Below are 21,568 nucleotides of genomic sequence, written 5' to 3'. Positions count from 1 at the left end.
TTTTTTCTCTCCCTCCTCCTCCATCTCCATCTCTCTGCTTATCCTGCTATTGTGACAGCAGCGTGCTGTCCATCCATACACTTTGAATTATACTTAACTCTACCCAGCTAATGAATATACTGTAGTGCACCCACATTGGATTGTTGAAACCTTAGTTCTGCTTGTGTCACATTTCCTCCTGTAACTAGACTCTATTAACTGTGGTTCTTCCCCCTTTTAGTCCATCCATTGAGAGTTTTTACTAAGGACTGAGAAGAGCAAGCTATTTAAACTGAGGATTATGGAACCAATTTCAGCACTCCCCCTCCCCCAGTAAACCAGTCACTCATGTCTTCTATTACCAGAGAACGGGAGCCTTTTCTCTCTCGCATTGGTCTAACGCTTCTCTACACAGACAAAAACAAATATTAACAAGGATCGAGTTGTGGAAAGCAGTCATGCAGACTTGTTAATGGCGTTAGGACATCAGAAGACTTTGGGGGTGATTTGACGAATGACTATCATATGTACTACTCTAAAGGGAAAGATCATGAGCTCGTCTTAGCCTGCTTCATGTATAACACAATGAATATGTAACAGCATTCATTAAACACATTAGATTAGGACTAAAGACATTAGAGAACATTACTGTAAGCCATAAGAATGGCACCAAAAAATATCAGAAACGTTCCATAATAATCAGATGTGATAGTTTATGTCTGATATATGCAGATATGTTTTGAGTTAACCGTAGCAAGAGCAGTGGGGGGGTCAAGTAGAAGGGATGGCATGTTGAGAGAGACGGACGCTTTCCCTGGAGGTCAAGTGGAAGGGATGGCATGTTGAGAGAGACGGACGCTTTCACTGGAGGTCAAGTGGAAGGGATGGCATGTTGAGAGAGACGGACGCTTTCACTGGAGGTCAAGTGGAAGGGATGGCATGTTGAGAGAGACAGATGCTTTCACTGGAGGTCAAGTGGAAGGGATGGCATGTTGAGAGAGACAGATGCTTTCACTGGAGGTCAAGTGGAAGGGAGGGCATGTTGAGAGAGACGGACGCTTTCACTGGAGGTCAAGTGGAAGGGATGGCATGTTGAGAGAGACGGACGCTTTCACTGGAGGTCAAGTGGAAGGGAGGGCATGTTGAGAGAGACGGAAGCTTTCACTGGAGGTCAAGTGGAAGGGAGGGCATGTTGAGAGAGACGGACGCTTTCACTGGAGGTCAAGTGGAAGGGATGGCATGTTGAGAGAGACGGACGCTTTCACTGGAGGTCAAGTGGAAGGGATGGCATGTTGAGAGAGACGGACGCTTTCACTGGAGGTCAAGTGGAAGGGATGGCATGTTGAGAGAGACGGACGCTTTCACTGGAGGTCAAGTGGAAGGGAGGGCATGTTGAGAGAGACGGACGCTTTCACTGGAGGTCAAGTGGAAGGGATGGCATGTTGAGAGAGACGGACGCTTTCACTGGAGGTCAAGTGGAAGGGAGGGCATGTTGAGAGAGACGGAAGCTTTCACTGGAGGTCAAGTGGAAGGGAGGGCATGTTGAGAGAGACAGATGCTTTCCCTGGATTTCTTTTGCTGTTACATTTCAGCCCTGTCACACACACGCAAGTATATGCACACACACACACATGTACGCACACACGAACACACACTCATCACACAATGAAATGAGCTCAATATCTGCCCATCAATGTCTGGCCATTCACCATCGAACGGGCCGACACAGAGACACATGCACATGTACAAACAACCACACGGTTCTCTCTCCCATTTGCCCCCTCCTGTTTTATCTTAAAACAGAGATTAACAGATGCATTTATTCTGCCTATTAGAAATACGAAGCAGCAAACACATTAAATAAATTCTGGAGCAGTTTGGGAATAGCTTTATTAATTCTGTAACAGTTTGGGAATAGCTTTATTAATTCTGTAACAGTTTGGGAATAGCTTTATTAATTCTGTAACAGTTTGGGAATAGCTTTATTAATTCTGTAACAGTTTGGGAATAGCTTTATTAATTCTGTAACAGTTTGGGAATAGCTTTATTAATTCTGGAACAGTTTGGGAATAGCTTTATTAATTCTGTAACAGTTTGGGAATAGCTTTATTAATTCTGGAACAGTTTGGGAATAGCTTTATTAATTCTGGAACAGTTTGGGAATAGCTTTATTAATTCTGGAACAGTTTGGGAATAGCTTTATTAATTCTGGAACTGTTTGGGAATAGCTTTTTTAATTCTGGAACAGTTTGGGAATAGCTTTATTAATTCTGGAACAGTTTGGGAATAGCTTTATTAATTCTGGAACAGTTTGGGAATAGCTTTATAGCCTGAGCCATTAACTTGACACTTTCAGCCAAAGAGTTCTTAGCATTTTTATCTGAGTCTAAGGGTGAGATAGAAAGTGGTTTATAGGGGGAATGTGGAGAAAGTATGTATTTTCCTTTGGCAGAAACTCACCATTCTGTATATTTTGAGAGTAGTTTTAGAGGCAAAAAGTGGCCCAATTTCTGGGACGCTGTTTTCCAATATGCTCAGCATGCCAGAGAGGAAAATGGTTTCTGCTTGACAGGCAGGTTTCTGCTTGCCTGTCCATCACTCCACATAACACTCAAAGCTGCACCATACCATATCCTCACACACACTTTTACACACACACTGATATGAGAGGGAGATCTTGAGTACCTGTCAGTGGCCCTGTGAAGCAATCGTTTTTAGGGCTGCTAGTGTGTGTGTGTTCCTGTGAAGCATTAGCTGTTAGGGACGCTAATGTTTTATGTAATGGCATGTCTGACAGATCCTCTGAGCTCCGGCTGAGCTGAGGAGAACACACACATATAGAGCCTATCCATCACAGCGACAGGATGAATCAGAGGTCAGAGACCTCACTGCCAGTTAGAGGGACTCCCATCAGAGGTCACTGATTTGAGAAATGCTCCGGCATATACAGAGAGAGTGGAGGGGGGGAGGAAGGTGGGAGAGAGAGAGAGAGAGAGAGAGAGAGAGAGCGAGAGAGAGAGAGAGAGAGAGAGAGAGAGAGAGAGAGAGAGAGAGGAGATTCATTCAGCATGACTTAACCCTCTCAAAGTATAACAGTATTTCATTTCAGATGCATGTAGGGAAACAAATATCCTGTATGTTTCCTTCCAATATCTTGCAGGTTTGTTTGGCAGGTTTTGTCAGATGATGTCAGAGGATGTGACATCATGAATATAGAGCTGATAGTGGTATTGAGTTTTTTTCTCTCTCCAAACTTATTAAATGATTTTGCAAGTTTTCTCTGCGTGATTGCACAATACAATATGACTGGAATTATTTTCCACTGCTCATAAAGAACACATTTGTGGTCAATGTGAAAAGCTACACACACAAAGACCAGCAGCAAACAATAACCTAGACACTGCATCTAACTCTGAGAGAAGAGACTTTCATTACAGGTCCTGGGTCAGTGTGATAACAGAGGTTATGAATGTGATTCTCTGTGTCTCAAGCCTCTCTGTTTATAGAATAGAGAGATGGAGAGAGATAGTGAGAAAGAGATGGAGATAAGGGAGAGAAAGAGTGAGAGAGAGAGTAACAGAGACAGACAGACAGACAGACAGACAGACAGACAGACAGACAGACAGACAGACAGACAGACAGACAGACAGACAGACAGACAGACAGACAGACAGACAGACAGACAGACAGACAGACAGACAGACAGACAGACAGACAGAGACAGACGAGAGAGAGAGAGGGAGAAAAAGAGTGAGGGAGACAAACAGACAGACACAGAGACACACAGAGAGAGAGAGAGAGAGAGAGGGAGAGAGAGAGAAAGGGTAAATGAGAAAGAGGGATAAGAAAAGGAACAGAAGACATCTCCTCCATGTCTATTCCATAATAGAGAGGTGGTCTGATGACACACTAAAATATCAGTTTTATCTCAGGTACAGATGAGTGACAGGTGTCAGAACACCTCACAGATATTCTCTTTTTCCCCTCCTCTCCTCGATGGCTGGATGCCGATAGGGGACGAAGATATAATTGTAATTCTGAAAATCAATAGTACTGAAATCTCCTGGACTGAAAAGGCTCAGTGAAGTAATGTAGTGCTGTCAGTCTCTGTGTGCTGGAGTGATAAGGTCCCTGATTTGTATCATTTCCTAGGGTCAATCAATATGCGTGTGGCTCGTTCTCTCTTTCATGGTCCTGCAGCTTGAGTGCTCACTCTTCAATTCTCCAATTAAAGAAGAAAATAATTACATAAAAAGTATGTCCCTGGTATTACTATCAGTAGCGGCCTGTGGGTAAAATCACTGTTGAAGGCAAGCCAGGAAAAAAGCCATATTGCAACCTATGTTGTGATAATTGCGTTGTTTGCTCTATAACCCGTTCGTTCATACACCACCGTGATATACAATAAGGCAGAGACAACAAAAAGACAATAGTCACACGGTGGCAGAATAAACTCAACTACACATACCTTTGTTTCATCACAAAACCGGAGAGCAACCTCTGTCCGGTGAAGTCCACAAAGCAAATATTGCATGTAACAAACAGTTAAATGACCTAAAACATGGTCAAGCAAGTTAATGTTTGCGACAGTTTACGAAACAAATACTGATTTACAAGCACGGAGTTACCGTAAGACAGCACAAAGACAACATGAGCACTGTTTCTGCTATTCCAGCACCATTTACACTAAAACATTTAAACATCATCAAATCAACAAGGCTATACGCTTAGTTTAATACACAAAAAAACGAACTTAAAGATACTAAAACAATTTAGTCCAATCAACGTTACTAAATATCATGTGGCTGTCCATGATACTGATTTCTGTCTGAGTGTGTGTGTGTGTGTGTGTGCGCAAGTAGAAAAAACATGTTGTTGATACCCTACTAGATCCTACACCAATGCTATCCTTATTCATGTTGGCAAAACATTCCATGACTGTCATACAGTGTTACACGCTTTTAGTTTTTGATGTCCTAGACTAGGCTACCTGGCTAAAATGCTTTCTAGCCTAATTTCCTCACAAGGGCAATAAAGACCCAGCTAAGTTAGCTAGCTAGTTAACTTGAGCATACTATATCAAGGGCTACCCTATATACTGAACTTCAATCGTCTCAGGCCAGTGGTACAATATATTAATTTATGGTTAGATCAGAATCACCGTTATAATCATTGGCCTGTATGGAGAATTGAGTCAAAAAGTCTAAATCCCTATCTCAGCGGTTCACAAACTAGGGGTCGCGACCTGATATGAAAATGGGGTCACGGGAGAAATTCCAAAATCCACCCAAAATGTAAAGATATATTATCTTTGTGTCTCAAAATCATTGTAATGTAGTTAACCTTAAAAATGGAAATGATTGAAATCTAAAAGATAAAATTCAACCAGAGTGTGTTTAGATCACGGGAAAAGGCAGCACTTAACCTTTGCACTTGAATCAGATTGATTCAAGTGCAACAGTCAAATGAGGCCTTTCGAGCTGTCATGTGACCGAATTCTGCAGACAACACCAGTCTCAACGTCAACAGTGAAGAGGCGACTCCGGGATGCTGGCCTTCTAGGCAGAGTTGCAAAGAAAAAGCAGTATCTCTGTCCAGTGTCTGTGTTCTTTTGCCCATCTTAATCTTTTATTGGCCAGTCTGAGATATGGCTTTTTCTTTGCAACTCTGCACTCCTCTTTATATTCTGGTTAAAGACAGTTTGCGCTGTTCTGTGAAGGGAGTAGTACACAGCATTGTACCAGATCTTCAGTTTCTTGGCAATTTCTCACATGGAATAGCCTTCATTTCTCAGAACAAGAACAGACTGACGGGTTTCAGAAGAAAGTTGTTTGTTTCTGCCCATTTTGAGCCTGTAATCAAACGCACAAATACTGTTGCTCCAGATACTCAACTAGTCTAAAGAAGGACAGTTTTATTGCTTCTTTAATCAGAACAACAGTTTTCAGCTGTGCTAACAAAATTGCAAAAGGGTTTTCTAATGATCAATTAACCTTTTAAAATGATACACTTGGATTAGCTAACACAACGTGCCATTGGAACACAGGAGTGATGGTTGCTGATAATCGGCCTCTGTACACCTATATAGATATTCCATAAAAAATCTGCAGTTTCCAGCTACAATAGTCATTTACAACATGAACAATGTCTACACTGTATTTCTGATCAATTTGATATTATTTTAATGGGAAAAAAATTAGATTTTCTTTCAAAAACAAGGACATTTCGAAGTAACCCCTTTCAAACGGTAGTGTACATATGAGATGAGTAATGCAAGATATGTAACATTATTAAAGTGGCATTATTAAAGTGACTAGTGATCCATTTATTAAAGTGGCCCCATTAATTAAAGTGGATGCAGCCATTAGCCGTGGTATATTGGCCCTATACCACAAACCCAGACGTGCCTTATTGCTTTTATAAACTGGGTACAAATCTAATTAGATCAGTAAAAAGTTTTTTTTTTTTCATACAGCTTTCAGGACTCTAACTACCCAGTTTATAATGATTGGTAAGTCATTTTAAGATAAGCAGTACATACGTGTATGGAGTAAATGTAATTAAATAATCATTATAAAAAATAAAATAAAACGTTTCATAGAGTCGATCTAATCAATTTGTCCCAACTCAAACTCATTGAATCACCTCTTGACCCAAGAGCATTCTTGGAACAGCTGATAATTGATAAGCTAATCAATAACAGCACTGAGTTATAATACAAGGTTAGCAGACACTTTCTGAATGGGGTACATGTCTTACCAGCAGATAAAAACCCAACCAAAGCTTAAAGGAATATTTCAGGTTAAAGTGATAGTTCACAAAATTGTTTATTAATTTGGGCATTTGATGGTAGTGGCTAGGTAAACAAATCCAACCCGTGAATTCCATTCTGTTCTTGTCATATACACTGTTTACAAGGTCAGAAAACAAGAATATAATCTTGTAATTTTTGTGAACCAGCACTTTAATAACAGCAGTCATCTTCTTGTTTCAATTTGTTGTAACACGTACAGACTTTATTGCTCATTACTCTAGTCTAAAACATGAAGCTACAACTCCCCCCATCAGATGCGCTTCCAGTCTGCTGCATTAACATGTTGCTTGTTGCCTGGAGTGACAGCGAAAACACAAACAGTCAGAATGTTGAAACCAACACAAGCTGACACACACATATGGTTGTCAACAACAACAAAATGGATGCTCACAAACAGTACAATAATTGAAGCAATAAGACAATCAAATAACATGCTGTCCTCCTCTCTCCTTGTCACGCCCTGATCTGTTTCACCTGTCCTTGTGCTTGTCTCCACCCCCTCCAGGTGTTGCCCTTCTTCCCCACTGTTTTCTGTCTGTCTGTGCCAGTTCGTCTTGTTTGTCAAGCTTACCAGCGTTTGTCCTGTCAGCGCCTGTCTTTTCCCAGCCTCTCTTTTTCTTGTCCTCCTGATTTTTGACCCTTGCCTGTGCTGACCCTGTACCCACCCGCCTGACCACTCTGCCTGTCCCTGAGCCTGCCTGCTGTCCTGTACCTTTGCTCCACCTCTGGATTACTGAACTCTGCCTGACCCTGAGCCTGCCTGCTGTCCTGTACCTTTGCTCCACCTCTGGATTACTGAACTCTGCCTGTCCCTGAGCCTGCCTGCTGTCCTGTACCTTTGCTCCACCTCTGGATTACTGAACTCTGCCTGTCCCTGAGCCTGCCTGCTGTCCTGTACCTTTGCTCCTACTCTGGATTACTGAACTCTGCCTGTCCCTGAGCCTGCCTGCCATCCTGAACCTTTGCTCCTACTCTGGATTATCGACCCCTGCCTGCCTTGACCTGTCGTTTGCCTGCCCCTGTTGTTACAATAAACAGTGTTACTTAACACAGTCTGCACTTGTCACGATCGTCGTCAGGGTGGAAATGACCGGACCAAGGTGCAGCGTGGTCAGCGTACATTTCTCTTTATTATGAAAGTCACCAACAAAAACAAGAAACATCCAAAAACGAACGTGAAGCTGACAGGCCACTAACACAGACAACTACCCACAACTAAGGTGGAAAAACAGGCTGCCTAAGTATGATTCCCAATCAGAGACAACGATAGACAGCTGTCCCTGATTGAGAACCATACCCGGCCAAAACATAGAAACAGAAAACATAGAAATAAAGAAACTAGAATGCCCACCCTAGTCACACCCTGGCCTAACCAAAATAGAGAATAAAAGCCTCTCTATGGCCAGGGCGTGACAGTACCCCCCCGAAAGGTGTGGACTCCGGCCACAAAACCTGACTCTATAGGGGAGGGTCTGGGTGGGCATCTACTTCGGTGGCGGCTCCGGTGCTGGCTTCCCCCACTTTGGTGGCGCCTCTGGACTGGGGACCCTCGCTGCAGGCCCCGGACTGGGGCCCCTCGCTGCAGGCCCCGGACTGGGGACCCTCGCTGGCGGCTCCGGACTGGGGACCGTCGCTGGAGGCTCCGGACTGGGAACCATCGCTGGAGGCCGTCGCTGGAGGCTCCGGACTGGAGGCCGTCGTTGGAGGCTCCGGAATGCAGGCCGTCGCTGGAGGCTCCGGACTGGAGACCGTCGCTGGATGCTTCGGACTGGAGACCGTCGCTGGATGCTTCGTGCCATGAATCATCACTGGAGGCTTCGTGCCATGGATCATCATTGGAGGCTTCGTGCCATGGATCATCATTGGAGGCTTTGTGCCATGGATCATCACTGGAGGCTTCGTGCCATGGATCATCACTGGAGGCTTCGTGCCATGGATCATCACTGGAGGCTTCGTGCCGTGGATCATCACTGGAGGCTTCATGCCATGGATCATCACTGGAGGCTTCGAGCAATGGATCATCACTGGAGGCTTCGTGCCATGGATCATCACTGGAGGCTTCGTGCCATGGATCATCACTGGAGGCTTCGTGCCATGGATCATCACTGGAGGGCAGAGACGTATGGACAGCCTGGTGCGTGGAGCTGCCACAGGGCTTACCAGGCTGGGGAGACATACAGGAGGCCTGGTTCTGGGAGCAGGCACAGGACTCACCAGGCTGGGGAGACATACAGGAGGCCTGGTTCTTGGAGCAGGCACCGGATACACTGGGCCGTGGAGGCGCACTGGAGGTCTCGAGCGTAGAGCCTGCACAACCTGTCCTGGCTGGATGGTTACCGTCGCCCGGCAAAGGCGGGGCGCTGGCACAGGACGCACTGGGCTGTGCAGACGCACCGGAGACACAGTGCGCAGAGCCGGCGCAGGATATCCTGGGTCGTAGAGACGCACTGGCGGCCAGATGCGCTGAGCCGGCACCATCCGTCCTGGCTGGATGCCCACTCTAGCCCGGCCGATGCGGGGAGCTGGAATGTAGCGCACCGGGCTGTGAACGCGCACTGGAGACACCGTGCGCTCCACCGCATAACACGGTGCCTGACCAGTACCCCGCTCCCTACGGTAAGCACGAGGAGTTGGCTCAGGTCTCCAACCTGACTCAGCCAATCTCCTCGTGTGGCCCCCCAAAATTTTGGCGGGAGTGGCCTCCCGGTCTTTCGTGCCAGCCTTGACCCTGTGTAATCCTGGGCCCTTTTTCTCGCTGCCTCCGCTTTCCTCGCTGCTTCCACCTGCTCCCAGGGCAGGCGATCCTTTCCCACTAGGATCTCCTCCCACGTCCAGGATCCTTTCCCATTCAGGATGTCCTCCCATGTCCATTCCTCCTTACCATGCTGCTTGGTCCGTTTGTGGTGGGTAGTTCTGTCACGATCGTCGTCAGGGTGGAAATGACCGGACCAAGGTGCAGCGTGGTAAGCGTACATTTCTCTTTATTATGAAAGTCACCAACAAAAACAAGAAACAACCAAAAACGAACGTGAAGCTGACTAGGGCTATACAGGCCACTAACACAGACAACTACCCACAACTAAGGTGGAAAAACAGGCTGCCTAAGTATGATTCCCAATCAGAGACAACGATAGACAGCTGTCCCTGATTGAGAACCATACCCGGCCAAAACATAGAAACAGAAAACATAGAAATAAAGAAACTAGAATGCCCACCCTAGTCACACCCTGGCCTAACCAAAATAGAGAATAAAAGCCTCTCTATGGCCAGGGCGTGACAGCACTTGAGTCTTACCTTGATACCTGATACTCCTCCTCTCGTCAATATTCTCATCCTTTCCTTATGCTTTTCATTTGCTCTACCTTAAACCTGCAATTTAATCCTCAATACATTTTCACTTCACCTCTTTCAGGACAAATTTGGTCAAATCATCTTCAACATGCAGTAGTTCTATTCAAGGTGTCATGTAGAAACAGCTAGCATTGAAAATACCCCACCAGATCTAATGGTACATTCAGTCCCTATGAGGGAATTATGACACATTTTGAGTTAATTCCACGATTCTACCTATTCCCGATTCTGATGTGAAAATTGTCCCCATAATATATTCACAAATGTCAGAGAAAGAGGGAGAGACAGAGAAAGAGAGTGAGAAAGTAATCTGAAGGAGAGGAGGCAACCGAAAAGCTTTAACCAAAGTTGCTGTGCTGTTCTGCCGACAGACAGACAGTTGCTAGGACGTGTGTTCATCCCTCATGGATTTGTTCTTACAGCTCTTCTAAACGTAGCCTGATTAAACCAGCCTGAACACTGCTCTCACCATGGACACATTCAGTGTGGTTTAACCAGGCTATGGAAACGTGCCCCTGGAGCTTGAATGGAGCTAGTGCTCCTGCATGGCCAATGACTGTTACTTAAGGGGATGGAAAGATAACGGACGTCTCTGGTAATTCCCATCAACGGGCGCCGGGATACGGCCCTGTGGACAGATCCATCACCATGTCGTGTTGGATGGACGGAAACGTGCACCCCTCCTCCCCTTCCTCTTCCCTCCTCTCCCTTCCACTCCTTCTAGACCCAGCCGAGCAGGATTGCTTCCCCCCTCTTCCCCTCCCTCCTCTTCCCTTCCCCCCTCCTCCCCTTCTCCCCCTATCTGATCCCTGCCACATAGACCCAGCCAAGCGAGAGTGTCTGATCGCTGCTCTGTTAAAGTGGTCAATCAAGCCCATCAGCAGACTCATGCAATCCATCACCACAGCCGTTAGGTACAAATCCCATCACTAGTCAACACCCATTCACTACAGCTATTCACTAAGGCAGGACCAAATCCCAGTCTACTGAATACCTTTTTTTCCTGCCATGCATATGTTGGTGCTGGCATGTTACAACAACCAACCATGCCTAAGGCAGGATACTGGGAAAGAGGACGGAGGCAAGACATTGACATATAAAATAGCCATAAAGACAAAGGCTATTTCCAGTAAACCCATCTTGAAAATTCAATACAGGCAATGATAGCACTGTCGATCAAGATTTTTGAATGCCTCTCCCAACAACACAAATGTCCCTGTCAGCTTTCAAAATAGACGAAACTCTTCAGAGCACTAAAGCAACTTCAAACTCATCCTCAGAGTAACTCTGGCCATGTAAAGCTATTTGCCAGTGGGTCATCTCAGTAATTTCCTGCCTTTAGAAACCGTTTCCCAAGCAGCTCTACAGCTTTACAAAGCAGTCCTGGGTTCAAAAACTATTAAACATCTTTCAAACACTTTGACCGTTTGCTCTAGCCTGCCTGGAGTGCCAGATGGAAGGGGGTGTGCCGTTTTGGAATGATTATATTGGTCCATTTAGCATGGCAAGCTCAATCAAGCACAGAGAAGGTATTTTAAATGATTTCAAATCGTATTTGAACCCAGGTAGGTCTGCTACAAAGCTTGTCCTCCTATGAAAGGGCTGCAGATAGACTTCCCACAGTTCCCAGAGAGAGGATAGCAGAGTAGTGGAGCTATAAGTGGAGCAGACAGAGAAGAGTCCCCCAAAGGATCAAACCTCAGGTCAGGCCAGGCCTTAGTTACATTTCACAGATACAGTCAGTGCCCTTCAGTGGTCAGCTCCAACTATGACCCCTGACCTCTGAAAGCGATTGAAAAACTGGAACAGTGCATGGTGGGGAAAGATGGGGATGATTAATCACATAAAACACATGCGGACACGTACACGGATGCACGCAGACACATACACACACGGACAAATGCAGGCACACACACACACAGTGTCAGATCCCCAATGCCTGCAGTCAGGGGTCAGGGTTGTTTGTGTTCTTTTGATGGTAGGGAAGGTTCGGGGTCTAGTCATCAATTAAATACTTTCCAATTAAAACACCATAAAAGATTGCAAACTGTGGCGTGAATAATTGTCAGCTTCCCAGCTTCTCCCTGTTGAATTTGAATAAACAAAACTGTAATGATCCATGCTGTCAGAAATGTACCAATGTCCACCAAGGACCACTATGAACCATTATCATTGACTTTCTGCCCCAAACCAAGGTCAAGTACACACACACACACAAACACACACACACATATTATTGTCTTCCATGCAGGGTTTTATTGGTCCAGGGAGACAGACTGAGTGTTGATAAAGGAGAAAGAAGCGTTGCCCCCAGGACACATCATAAGTGGGCCACCAGGCGTGTCATCATAAGTGGACCACCAGGTGTGTCATCATAAGTGGACCACAAAAGCAGTTCAATAGAGGAGCACATCAGGGTCAGGTCACCTTGAATTGTCAGGAAGCCTAGTGGTTAAGAGCATTGGGCCATTAACCGAAAGGTCACTAGTTCGAATCCCTGAGCCGACTAGGTGAGAAATCTGCCAATGAGCCCTTGAGCAATGCACTTAACTCTAATTGCTCCTGTAAGTTGCTCTGGATAAGAGCACCTGCTAAATGACATAAAATAACGTGTCAATGACAGAGGTGCACAACAGGGTCTTCTGAGACAACACACACAAGTGCGGTGGGGGGCTTAATTCCTGAGACACTTCCAGTCTCTGATTGAATGGTCAAAGGTCAACAGTACAGATCTGAAGCATGTTTAGAGAGCCTGCTCCTCCGGGCCTCAACAGGTTCAATCAATATAGATAGATACCAAGTTAATTAAACTAAAAACTTTTTTTTTCACATTTAAACCTACATTTCAACCCAAGATCAATGGAATTCTATTCCATTTTAAGTAGAATTGACATTTCATCAAACCTAAATAAACAAATCTACCAAAATTAGATGTTGTATAAAGTGAACTATGTAAATAACCATAAAAGACCTGCTATAAAATACCGCAAAAATGACAATACACCATAATGCTGACACAATTATATGAATTAATCATAGATATATATATATCGAAATATGAATCACTTCTAGAAAATATTCACAGCAATAACAGATTACACTTAAAGTGTTATTTCAATCAAAGATAATGTGATTGCAGTAGATGGTAAATAGGCATGGAGACAGTTCACATTATTGTAATGCTGGTTGAGAGTTACCGGAGTTCCTCAGTTAAAGTTGACTGTTAATTCACATGAAACAGAGCTGCCTAGGGACCACTTGGCTGTGCTGTGAAGGGGCTGGGGGTTTAAAACTTCTTGCCACTATAGGGGGTGCTGTTTTCGCATTAGCATAATTTCCTCTACAGATTAAACTGCCTCTTATTCAATTATTGCTCTTACTATATGCATATAATTAATACCATTGGATAGAAAACAATCTATAGTTTCTAAAACCGTTTCAATTTTGTCTCTGAGTTAAACAGAAGTCATTTGACAGCACTTTCCCTGACCAAGAAGAAGAATGCAAGATGTGTATGCTCGCTTCAACGCTCTGCCTATATATGGTCACGCCACCTATGACCCGAAACACACTTCATTCGTCTTCCTCTGGGTGTCAAGAGGACGTCAGAGGAGAAATTTTTTGTTTACCTTGTACTGACGTGAAATAAGACCTATTTCTTTGGCGTGACCGACAACTTCCGGTTCTCTGATTCGCGCTATTTGGAGGTGCGATTGTCTACTGTTTTGCTGCCGTTACGGATGAAAACTATCTCCGTCTCGAAGTTTGTTTGATACATGTGACCATATCATCTTAATGTATGTTTTTTCAATATAGTTTAATCAGATTATTTGAATTTTTTCGGGAGTTTTGCCGTGTTCCGTTCTGTGACTTTTTTTTACTTTGGCCAGTCGACCAGTACATATGCTAAATGAAGAGGGAAAGTTGCCATTATGAATGGATTGAACGACTCATCAGGACTAAGGACACCTTGATCAACATTCTGATGAAAGATCAGCAATAGTAAGACCCAATTTACGATGTTATTTCATATATCTGTCGTGCATGTGAACTGGTCGGGGGCGCCCAGCTGGTTCTGGCTGGCGTGGCTATGCTAATTTAGCGCTACATTTTGTTTTCGCTATAAAACATTTAATAAATCTGAAATATTGTTTGGATTCACCAGATGTTGGGCTTTCAATATCTGTACGCTGTGTATTTTTCTGAAATGTTTTAAGATAAGTAATTAGTTATATGACGTTGGTCTCTGTAATTGTTCTGGCTGCGTCAGCACTATTTCAGATTGCAGCTGCAATGTAGAACTGTGATTTATACCTGAAAAATGCAAATTTTTCAAAAAAAAACTATGCTATACCATAAATATGTTATCAGACTGTCATCTTATGAAGTTGTTTCTTGGTTAGTGGCTATATATATTTTTATTTAGTCGAATTAGTGATAGCTACTGACGCAGGAAAAAACTGTTGGAGTAAAAAAATTGTGTCTTATGCTAACGTGGTTAGCTAATAGATTTACATATTGTGTCTTCCCTGTAAAACATTTTAAAAATCTGAAATGGTGGCTTTATTCACAAGATCTGTATCTTTCATCTGGTGTCTTGGACTTGTGATTTAATGATATTTAGATGCTACAATTTACTTGTGACGCTATGCTAGCTATGCTACTCAGTGGGGGGGGAGTGGGGGGTGATCCCGGATCCGGGTTGGTGACTCGTTAAAGGTTAATAGAGGATTATAGTGCTGTGTGCTAAGAGACTGAACTCCCGGACATGCCCCTTTACGGCTCTGCTCTCGGCCTACAGTATGTGGACTACTGTATGTGGATTTATGGACAACGGTAGTGCTACAGTTTAGGGAATAGGGTACCATTTGGGATGCAACCAATTCAACAAAATCGACAACCTCATACTCTTCCATACACAGTGTGCTCGGTATAGGATCTCAGCGTAGCATCCTCTCTCTCCTCTCCCACTGCTCAGAATGCTTGAAATGGCATGATGGTATATACAGATGTAGGATCTTAATTTGAGCAAAGTTTGCTACAGCAGGAAAATAATCTTGCTGCAAAAGGAAACGTGAATTACTATGTGGATTATAATGAATGGACATTATATAGGGGTTGATACTTTTTTCATGAGAGAAAATCAAGTCTGAAATTTCAAAGCGGAAATTACAAACTTCCGATGCCTTTTTAAACCTCAAATACACTTCAAATTTTACATTTCTTGCATTGCAGGAAAGTTGTTTTGCAACAGGGTGATCAAATTAAGGTCCTACATCTGTATTTGTCCCAATAAATGGAAAAGAAAATGGCTGACAAAATAGAATGCCATTTGTGTTCAATGAAAGGACAGCATCACAATTGGACTGATTTCTGTTCTACACTGATGTAATGTACTATTGTCTAACGAGGCTGAAATGTAAACAGTATTTCCCAATACACTGATCTTTGTGTGGCATTCCCAAAGAGTTTGGTCTGCTTGGTGTTTTCATTTTTGCCATGGCAAAAATATTGCGGTACTGGTAAGCCCCACTAACAATGGTGAGAGGCTGTCCAAACGTAGTGCACTATACAGGGAATAGAGTGCCATTTAGGATGCAGGCTGTCTGTATCTCTCCCACTGCGCCAACAGCTTGGCATGACAGGCCCTGTCTCCAGCCTGTTAAAAAATGATGGTGTTGTAGTAATATGCCTGGCCTAAGGTAGTGCACTATTTAGGGAATAAGGTGCAATTCAGGACACACTTTGTCTGTCTGTCTGTCCCTCAGGAATAGAGCCTCCTCATTGACCCCTTAGAGGAAGTGAGACTTGGCTGGGAAACATGCGCGCACACACACACACACACACACACACACACCCACCCACCCACCCACCCACCCACCCACCCACCCACCCACCCACCCACACACACACACACACACACACACACACACACACACACACACACACACACACACACACACACACACACACACACACACACAGATACACAGACACACAGACACACAGACACACAAACACATCTGCCAGTCACAGACAGCTATGTGTTGCAGCAATAGGAGCCACCCTGCTACCAGTCATGGGGCCAGAGAACATGATGTTCACACTTGCTGTCAGTCAACAGAGTATCAGAAGCAGTCACTCTGCTGGGAGCAAAACCGCCTTAAAAGTATGTCAGATCTGTATTGGAACTGGCTTGATCAGAAGTAAGATGCACAAAAATACATAGCAGACACACCTACACATGAACCCAATAGGGCACCCACAGCAGAGACACACAAACACGGAAACACACATCACACACAACTCCCAACTAAGCAGACAAAATAACACAATCCTTTTAAATCCTATGGATTAGAACAATTAAAATAATAAGAACAATTTTAATTAAATTCTGTATCCATAGTGACCGTATTCATTTGTGAATGCCGCCCTCCCGGAGAGGCGCGCGCTGTATTATACCACTGAACACCTGCATAAACTGTTCTTCAGAGCGAGCGCAGTGTTATCCAGGTCAAGGCGCGCGCCGCTCAGACAAGAGGCTTAGAGAGGAGACAAGAGCTTTTAACATGAAATAAAACCGTCAAAGTTCAACGGTAATCCCTTTAGGTATGGATAAACCCGACTGTCTGGAAAATAATAATCTAGGTTTAGTGGAGCGCAGACAAGGAGAGAGCAGATATCCAGGTGTAGAATTCAACTCACAGTAACCAATTCGCAACTATAAGACAATACAATCAAAAGAGTATAATCTCTTTACGGTCGACTGAAATAGGTCTACCTTTTTACGAAGCCAAAAGACAAATTGAATTGCTAAATGTAGGATATAAATTACAGAGTCTCAAAACCTACAGCCAATATCATCATGTAAAAAAACGAATCAATTTTAATATAGATAAAAATTCTATCCTACAATATTCCGTTGTATTGAATTGATTAAAATCAAAGCATTTCCACAAACGTAAAAGCAAGTAGGCCTATACCTGAATCAACAAACATTTTTAGGGCGGGGAATCGGTTGAAGACCGTCAAATTTGTCATTTCGTACTATTAGGCATATGTGAATTCAGGTTTCATCTTCAAGCCTACATCTTTACTTGTTTGAATGAACACAACAAACTTTTAAAACATATTTTCCGTCCCACTGCAATTATGTGTTCAATTAGTACGCATTCTACCCGGCTGTGTTAAGGTGCGTAAAACAGCCATCTTGAATATCAGAACCATGAACCCTGTTCTGAATGAGAAAATCCACTTGACTATGCTTCTTCTCTTGTTTGATTGAAATTCACAGGTGGAATTCTGTGCGAGAGGAGGTCAAATAGAAAGGGAAGAAAATTTCAAAAGAGCCCTTTATACTGGGAAATGTAATTTTTGCCTATAAAATCTGTGATTTAACGTTTATAGTAAACAGGTCATGCATTGTTCTATATGTTGCATCTGAGATGTTTGTGGCGTTCACATCCTACAAGATAGTCTAGCGGTATCCTTAAAAAAAAACATAATCAAATGTGACAATTTGTAACAATAACTTTTAGATTACAGTTAGATTAATTGAATTATGATTAATAAATGATGCTAGAAATGTGAATTGTATAGGTCCTGAGCACTCTCAAATTATTATAATGCTGTGGAATTAAATAAAACCTCACTCTTAATCATTTTATAGGATATATTATTGTAAAACACTTTATAGGCCTATCTATATGCCTACATCTTAAGCATAGCCTAATGCGTCATGGAAGTTTTCAGACTAATTTTGGATAATGTGGTAAGACAATACCCCACCGACAACTAACAATAATGACATGTTTTTCTGAATTTAAATTTAAATTGGCTACGCAATTACATTTTATTCAATCAGGCCGATAGAAAACAACAAGTAAATGAATTAGCTTGATTGGATTCATTTTAGTTTGATTAACGGTCGTTTTGCGTGAGGATTATGGAGATGAAATAATTCAAACCAAGTGTCAATAGGACAGTTATAAGAGAATCCAGTTGAATTGGTCTATTTCGTGAAATCTAAAATGTGTTGGAGAAAAACGTCCTGTTATAACTTGCATATTTACGCTGCAGGTAAGTTCAAAGGAAATACACTGAAGACCATCCATTTTGTGTACGTTTGCGGGTGTGTGTGTGTCTTGCGAACTGTATATTACAAACCTTTTACTTACATTCTCTTTTAACACCGGACAGTAAAGTCTGACACCGTGCTACCGTAGACCTGATATCAATACCCTCTTACTCTCATCTCGAAGGAATAAACACTTATTTTGAGTTGTGTAGAGAGAGAGAGAGTGAGTGAAATGAGAGAATCGCCGCTCAGTCCCAGTAAGAATAAAAGGCTGATTCATGTAGGTGCATGATGTGGTAAACTATCTGAGTTAGTGATAGGGAACAGAAGGTTAGGCTACATACGTTGAAGACACTAGGCTACTCTCCTCAAGGTCTCTGCAGAATTCACACGACAGTTGAACGCGCGCGTGTGTGTGTTTTGTTTTAAATGACAATATAGCCAACTTGGAAAGTGACTTTGTTTGAAATATTAAGTGGCATTCTTTTATATATCAGATAAAGTGTGAGTCTTACTGTTACTTTTTAACAAAACGTTGGTGCTTGAGAAACCTGTGTTTTTCTTTCCACTCAATGGCCTAGCATAACTTAAATGTTATCACATTATGCACCCTTTGAGATCAGCAAGATTCAGCAGTTATACGGATCACGCACGAAAAACTCTCCTCCATGTTGTTTCTAATATGACTGCAATGAGTGGGATAATTCTTGTTGTCGCGGACTGAAAGGAAAAACGGTTACTGCCAAAATCAAAAGGAGCAACTGAGAATTTGAAAGTTTGACGTGTAGCCTTCAGACGCACCTGCCGCTGGTTGTGGTTTATGGCGCCACCATGAGACGGTTTGTTGGAACTGCACCACAATCTTTTCCGTTTTCAGCTCGGGAAATTGTGTTAATTTGACACTTTAAATGTGTTATTTCTTTGAGATATATGTGTTTTAAAAATTGGTCAGACAAAGATTAAATCATTATTAATTCAGTCTTATAACCACATACATTCATTTAGAAAATGTATTGCACTAATTAGTCCCATTAATTGGACACCATAACCCACAGTGATCAAATAGAAACGCATAATTGATATATAGTCTGTTTTAAAACCCACGCGCAGCCATGTCTCAGTCATGATAATGTGGAATTAAAAAGTTGTATTTCCTACCAACACCCTGATACAGGACGACGGAATGTTTTTATGCAATGCTTATGCACAGGACATGACCCTGAAGTGAAGAGTTGGCATCAACAGTTCTGTCAGTGAGGTGCATTTCATAAGAATGCGTTTTTACACATGTAATTGTAGTACAATATGTAATTGAAAAACTACAAAACACCGAGACAACAATGAAACGACAAAGTATTGACAAACACAAACAAAAGCACCACTCACCAAGTAAAACGCTGGCGTCAGGAGTAACACCGCACACCAACACGTCGCCTGCATTCTTCCTGGTCTCAAACTTCCACTAGTTTCCCTTCGCTGGCTCTTTGTCTGTGAAGACCATAAATCCACGCGGTAACCGCTTTTACACAACGGTCAAGACCCTCAACAGCCTAGGCAAAAATGAAATTATACACCCCATGACCACAGAACAAGTTTAGCCTACACTTGGAGACAGATATTGGACGAGAGGGGGAAACAAATAACGATTACATAGGAATTAATCCTGAGAGCAGGGTTGAAGCAATCTCATAGTTAACTGAAAGATGAAAATTCGATTCAAAGCAATCATAAAGGATCAGTCCTTGATTTGATTGTCTTCCTGCCTGCCGTGCGCGTGAGGCTCGATGAGCAGTTCCTTACCGAAAAGGAGAACAGTTGAAAGTAGTCGGATAAATAACGGACGCTTTATAACCGAGCCTCTGGAAAACGCGCGCCTATTACACATCTGGGTTGGGAGAAACTCAGTCGCTCTGTCCACACAGAACACGAAAGAGAGAGAGAGGAGGAAGGGGGGGAGGAGAGGAGCGAGGGAAATATTAAAAAACGGGGCTAGATCGGTCCGAGACGAAGGAATCACAAAGTGCAGTCTTTAAACAGCCACTAAAGCTCGACAGAAAAGCTTTTCATTTACTGACGTGCGGTAGAGTGGTTGATAGAGATAAACGAGCCGACATTCACAGAGAGCCACAGTGTGTATACAGCATGACTCCAGGACAAACACACTCACTAGGCTATAGCACCAGGTCCCTTCCTCACTGTCTAAGCCTAAGGACAGAGCACTGCAATATAAACCAGCACGGCTGGACAATGACATTGTTTTCTAATAGGCTATGTAAGGAATTGTATCTAACCTAATGCTAATGTTAAAAAAAATGGGCCTATATTTAGTAAGAGTCTAAAACATATAATTAAATTTAGTCTGAGAATGATTAGCCTACATTGACAGAAGTTCTAAATGTTCCCTTATTGAGGATGTTCAAGACCTGGTTAGGGTTAAGCAGAACACTTTGAACTCATTAAAGGTGAAAAAGAGGGCAAAATAAGTAGCCTACTTGAGGGATTCTTAGAACATGGGGTCTTATTACAGTACCAGTCAAAAGTTTGGACACACCTACTCATTCAAGGGTTTTTCTTTATTTCTACTTTTTTCTATATTGTAGAATAATAGTGAAGACATCAACTTTATGAAATAACACATGGAATCATGTATTAACCCAAAAAGTGTTAAACAAATCAACATATATTTTATATTCTTCAATGTAGCCACCCTTTGCCTTGATGCCAGCTTTGCACACTCTTGGCATTCTCTCAACCAGCTTCATGAGGTACTAGTCACCTGGAATGCAAGTCCATATTATGGCAAGAACAGCTCAAATAAGCAAAGAGAAATGACAGTCCATCATTACTTTAAGACATGAAGGTCAGTCAATCCGGAAAAAAATTATGTTAAAAGTTTCTTCAAGTGTTGTTGCAAAAACCGTCAAGTGCTATGATGAAAATGGCTCTCATGAGGACCTCCACAGGAAAGGAAGATCCAAAGTTACATCTGCTGCAGAGGATAAGTACATTAAAGTTACCAGCCTCAGAAATTGCAGGCCAAATAAATGCTTCACAGAGTTCAAGTAACAGACACGTCTCAACATTAACTGTTCAGAGGAGACTGCGTGAATCAGGCCTTCATGGCCAAATTGCAGCAAAGAAACCACTACTAAAGGACACCGATAAGAAGAGACTTGCTTGGGCAAAGAAACATGAGCAATGGACATTAGACCAGTGGAAATCTGTCCAAATTTGAGATTTTTGGTTCCAACCCTGCGTCTTTGTGAGACGTAGAGTAGGTGAACGAATGATCTCTGCGTGTGTGCTTCCCTACTATGAAGCATGAAGGAGGTGGTGTGATGGTGTGG

The 21,568-nt window shown here is 42.9% G+C and overlaps 1 protein-coding gene across 1 annotated transcript in view; it reads right to left on the bottom strand.

The window, feature by feature from the left end:
• The window catches only part of LOC120022127 (neurexophilin-1-like), a 40,032-nt gene extending 20,371 nt beyond the window's left edge, over positions 1-19,661 (bottom strand). The window contains exon 1 of the mRNA XM_038965973.1: positions 19,608-19,661. Within this exon, the coding sequence (XP_038821901.1) occupies positions 19,608-19,661 (54 nt within the window). The remainder of the gene's footprint in view (positions 1-19,607) is intronic.
• Positions 19,662-21,568: the final 1,907 nt, after the last annotated feature.

Source organism: Salvelinus namaycush, chromosome 27 (genome assembly GCF_016432855.1).
Source record: "Salvelinus namaycush isolate Seneca chromosome 27, SaNama_1.0, whole genome shotgun sequence".
Classification (NCBI taxonomy): Eukaryota; Metazoa; Chordata; class Actinopteri; order Salmoniformes; family Salmonidae; genus Salvelinus; species Salvelinus namaycush.
The sequence above is the reverse complement of the archived record's forward strand: the minus strand, read 5'-3'. Positions and strand labels throughout refer to the sequence as shown.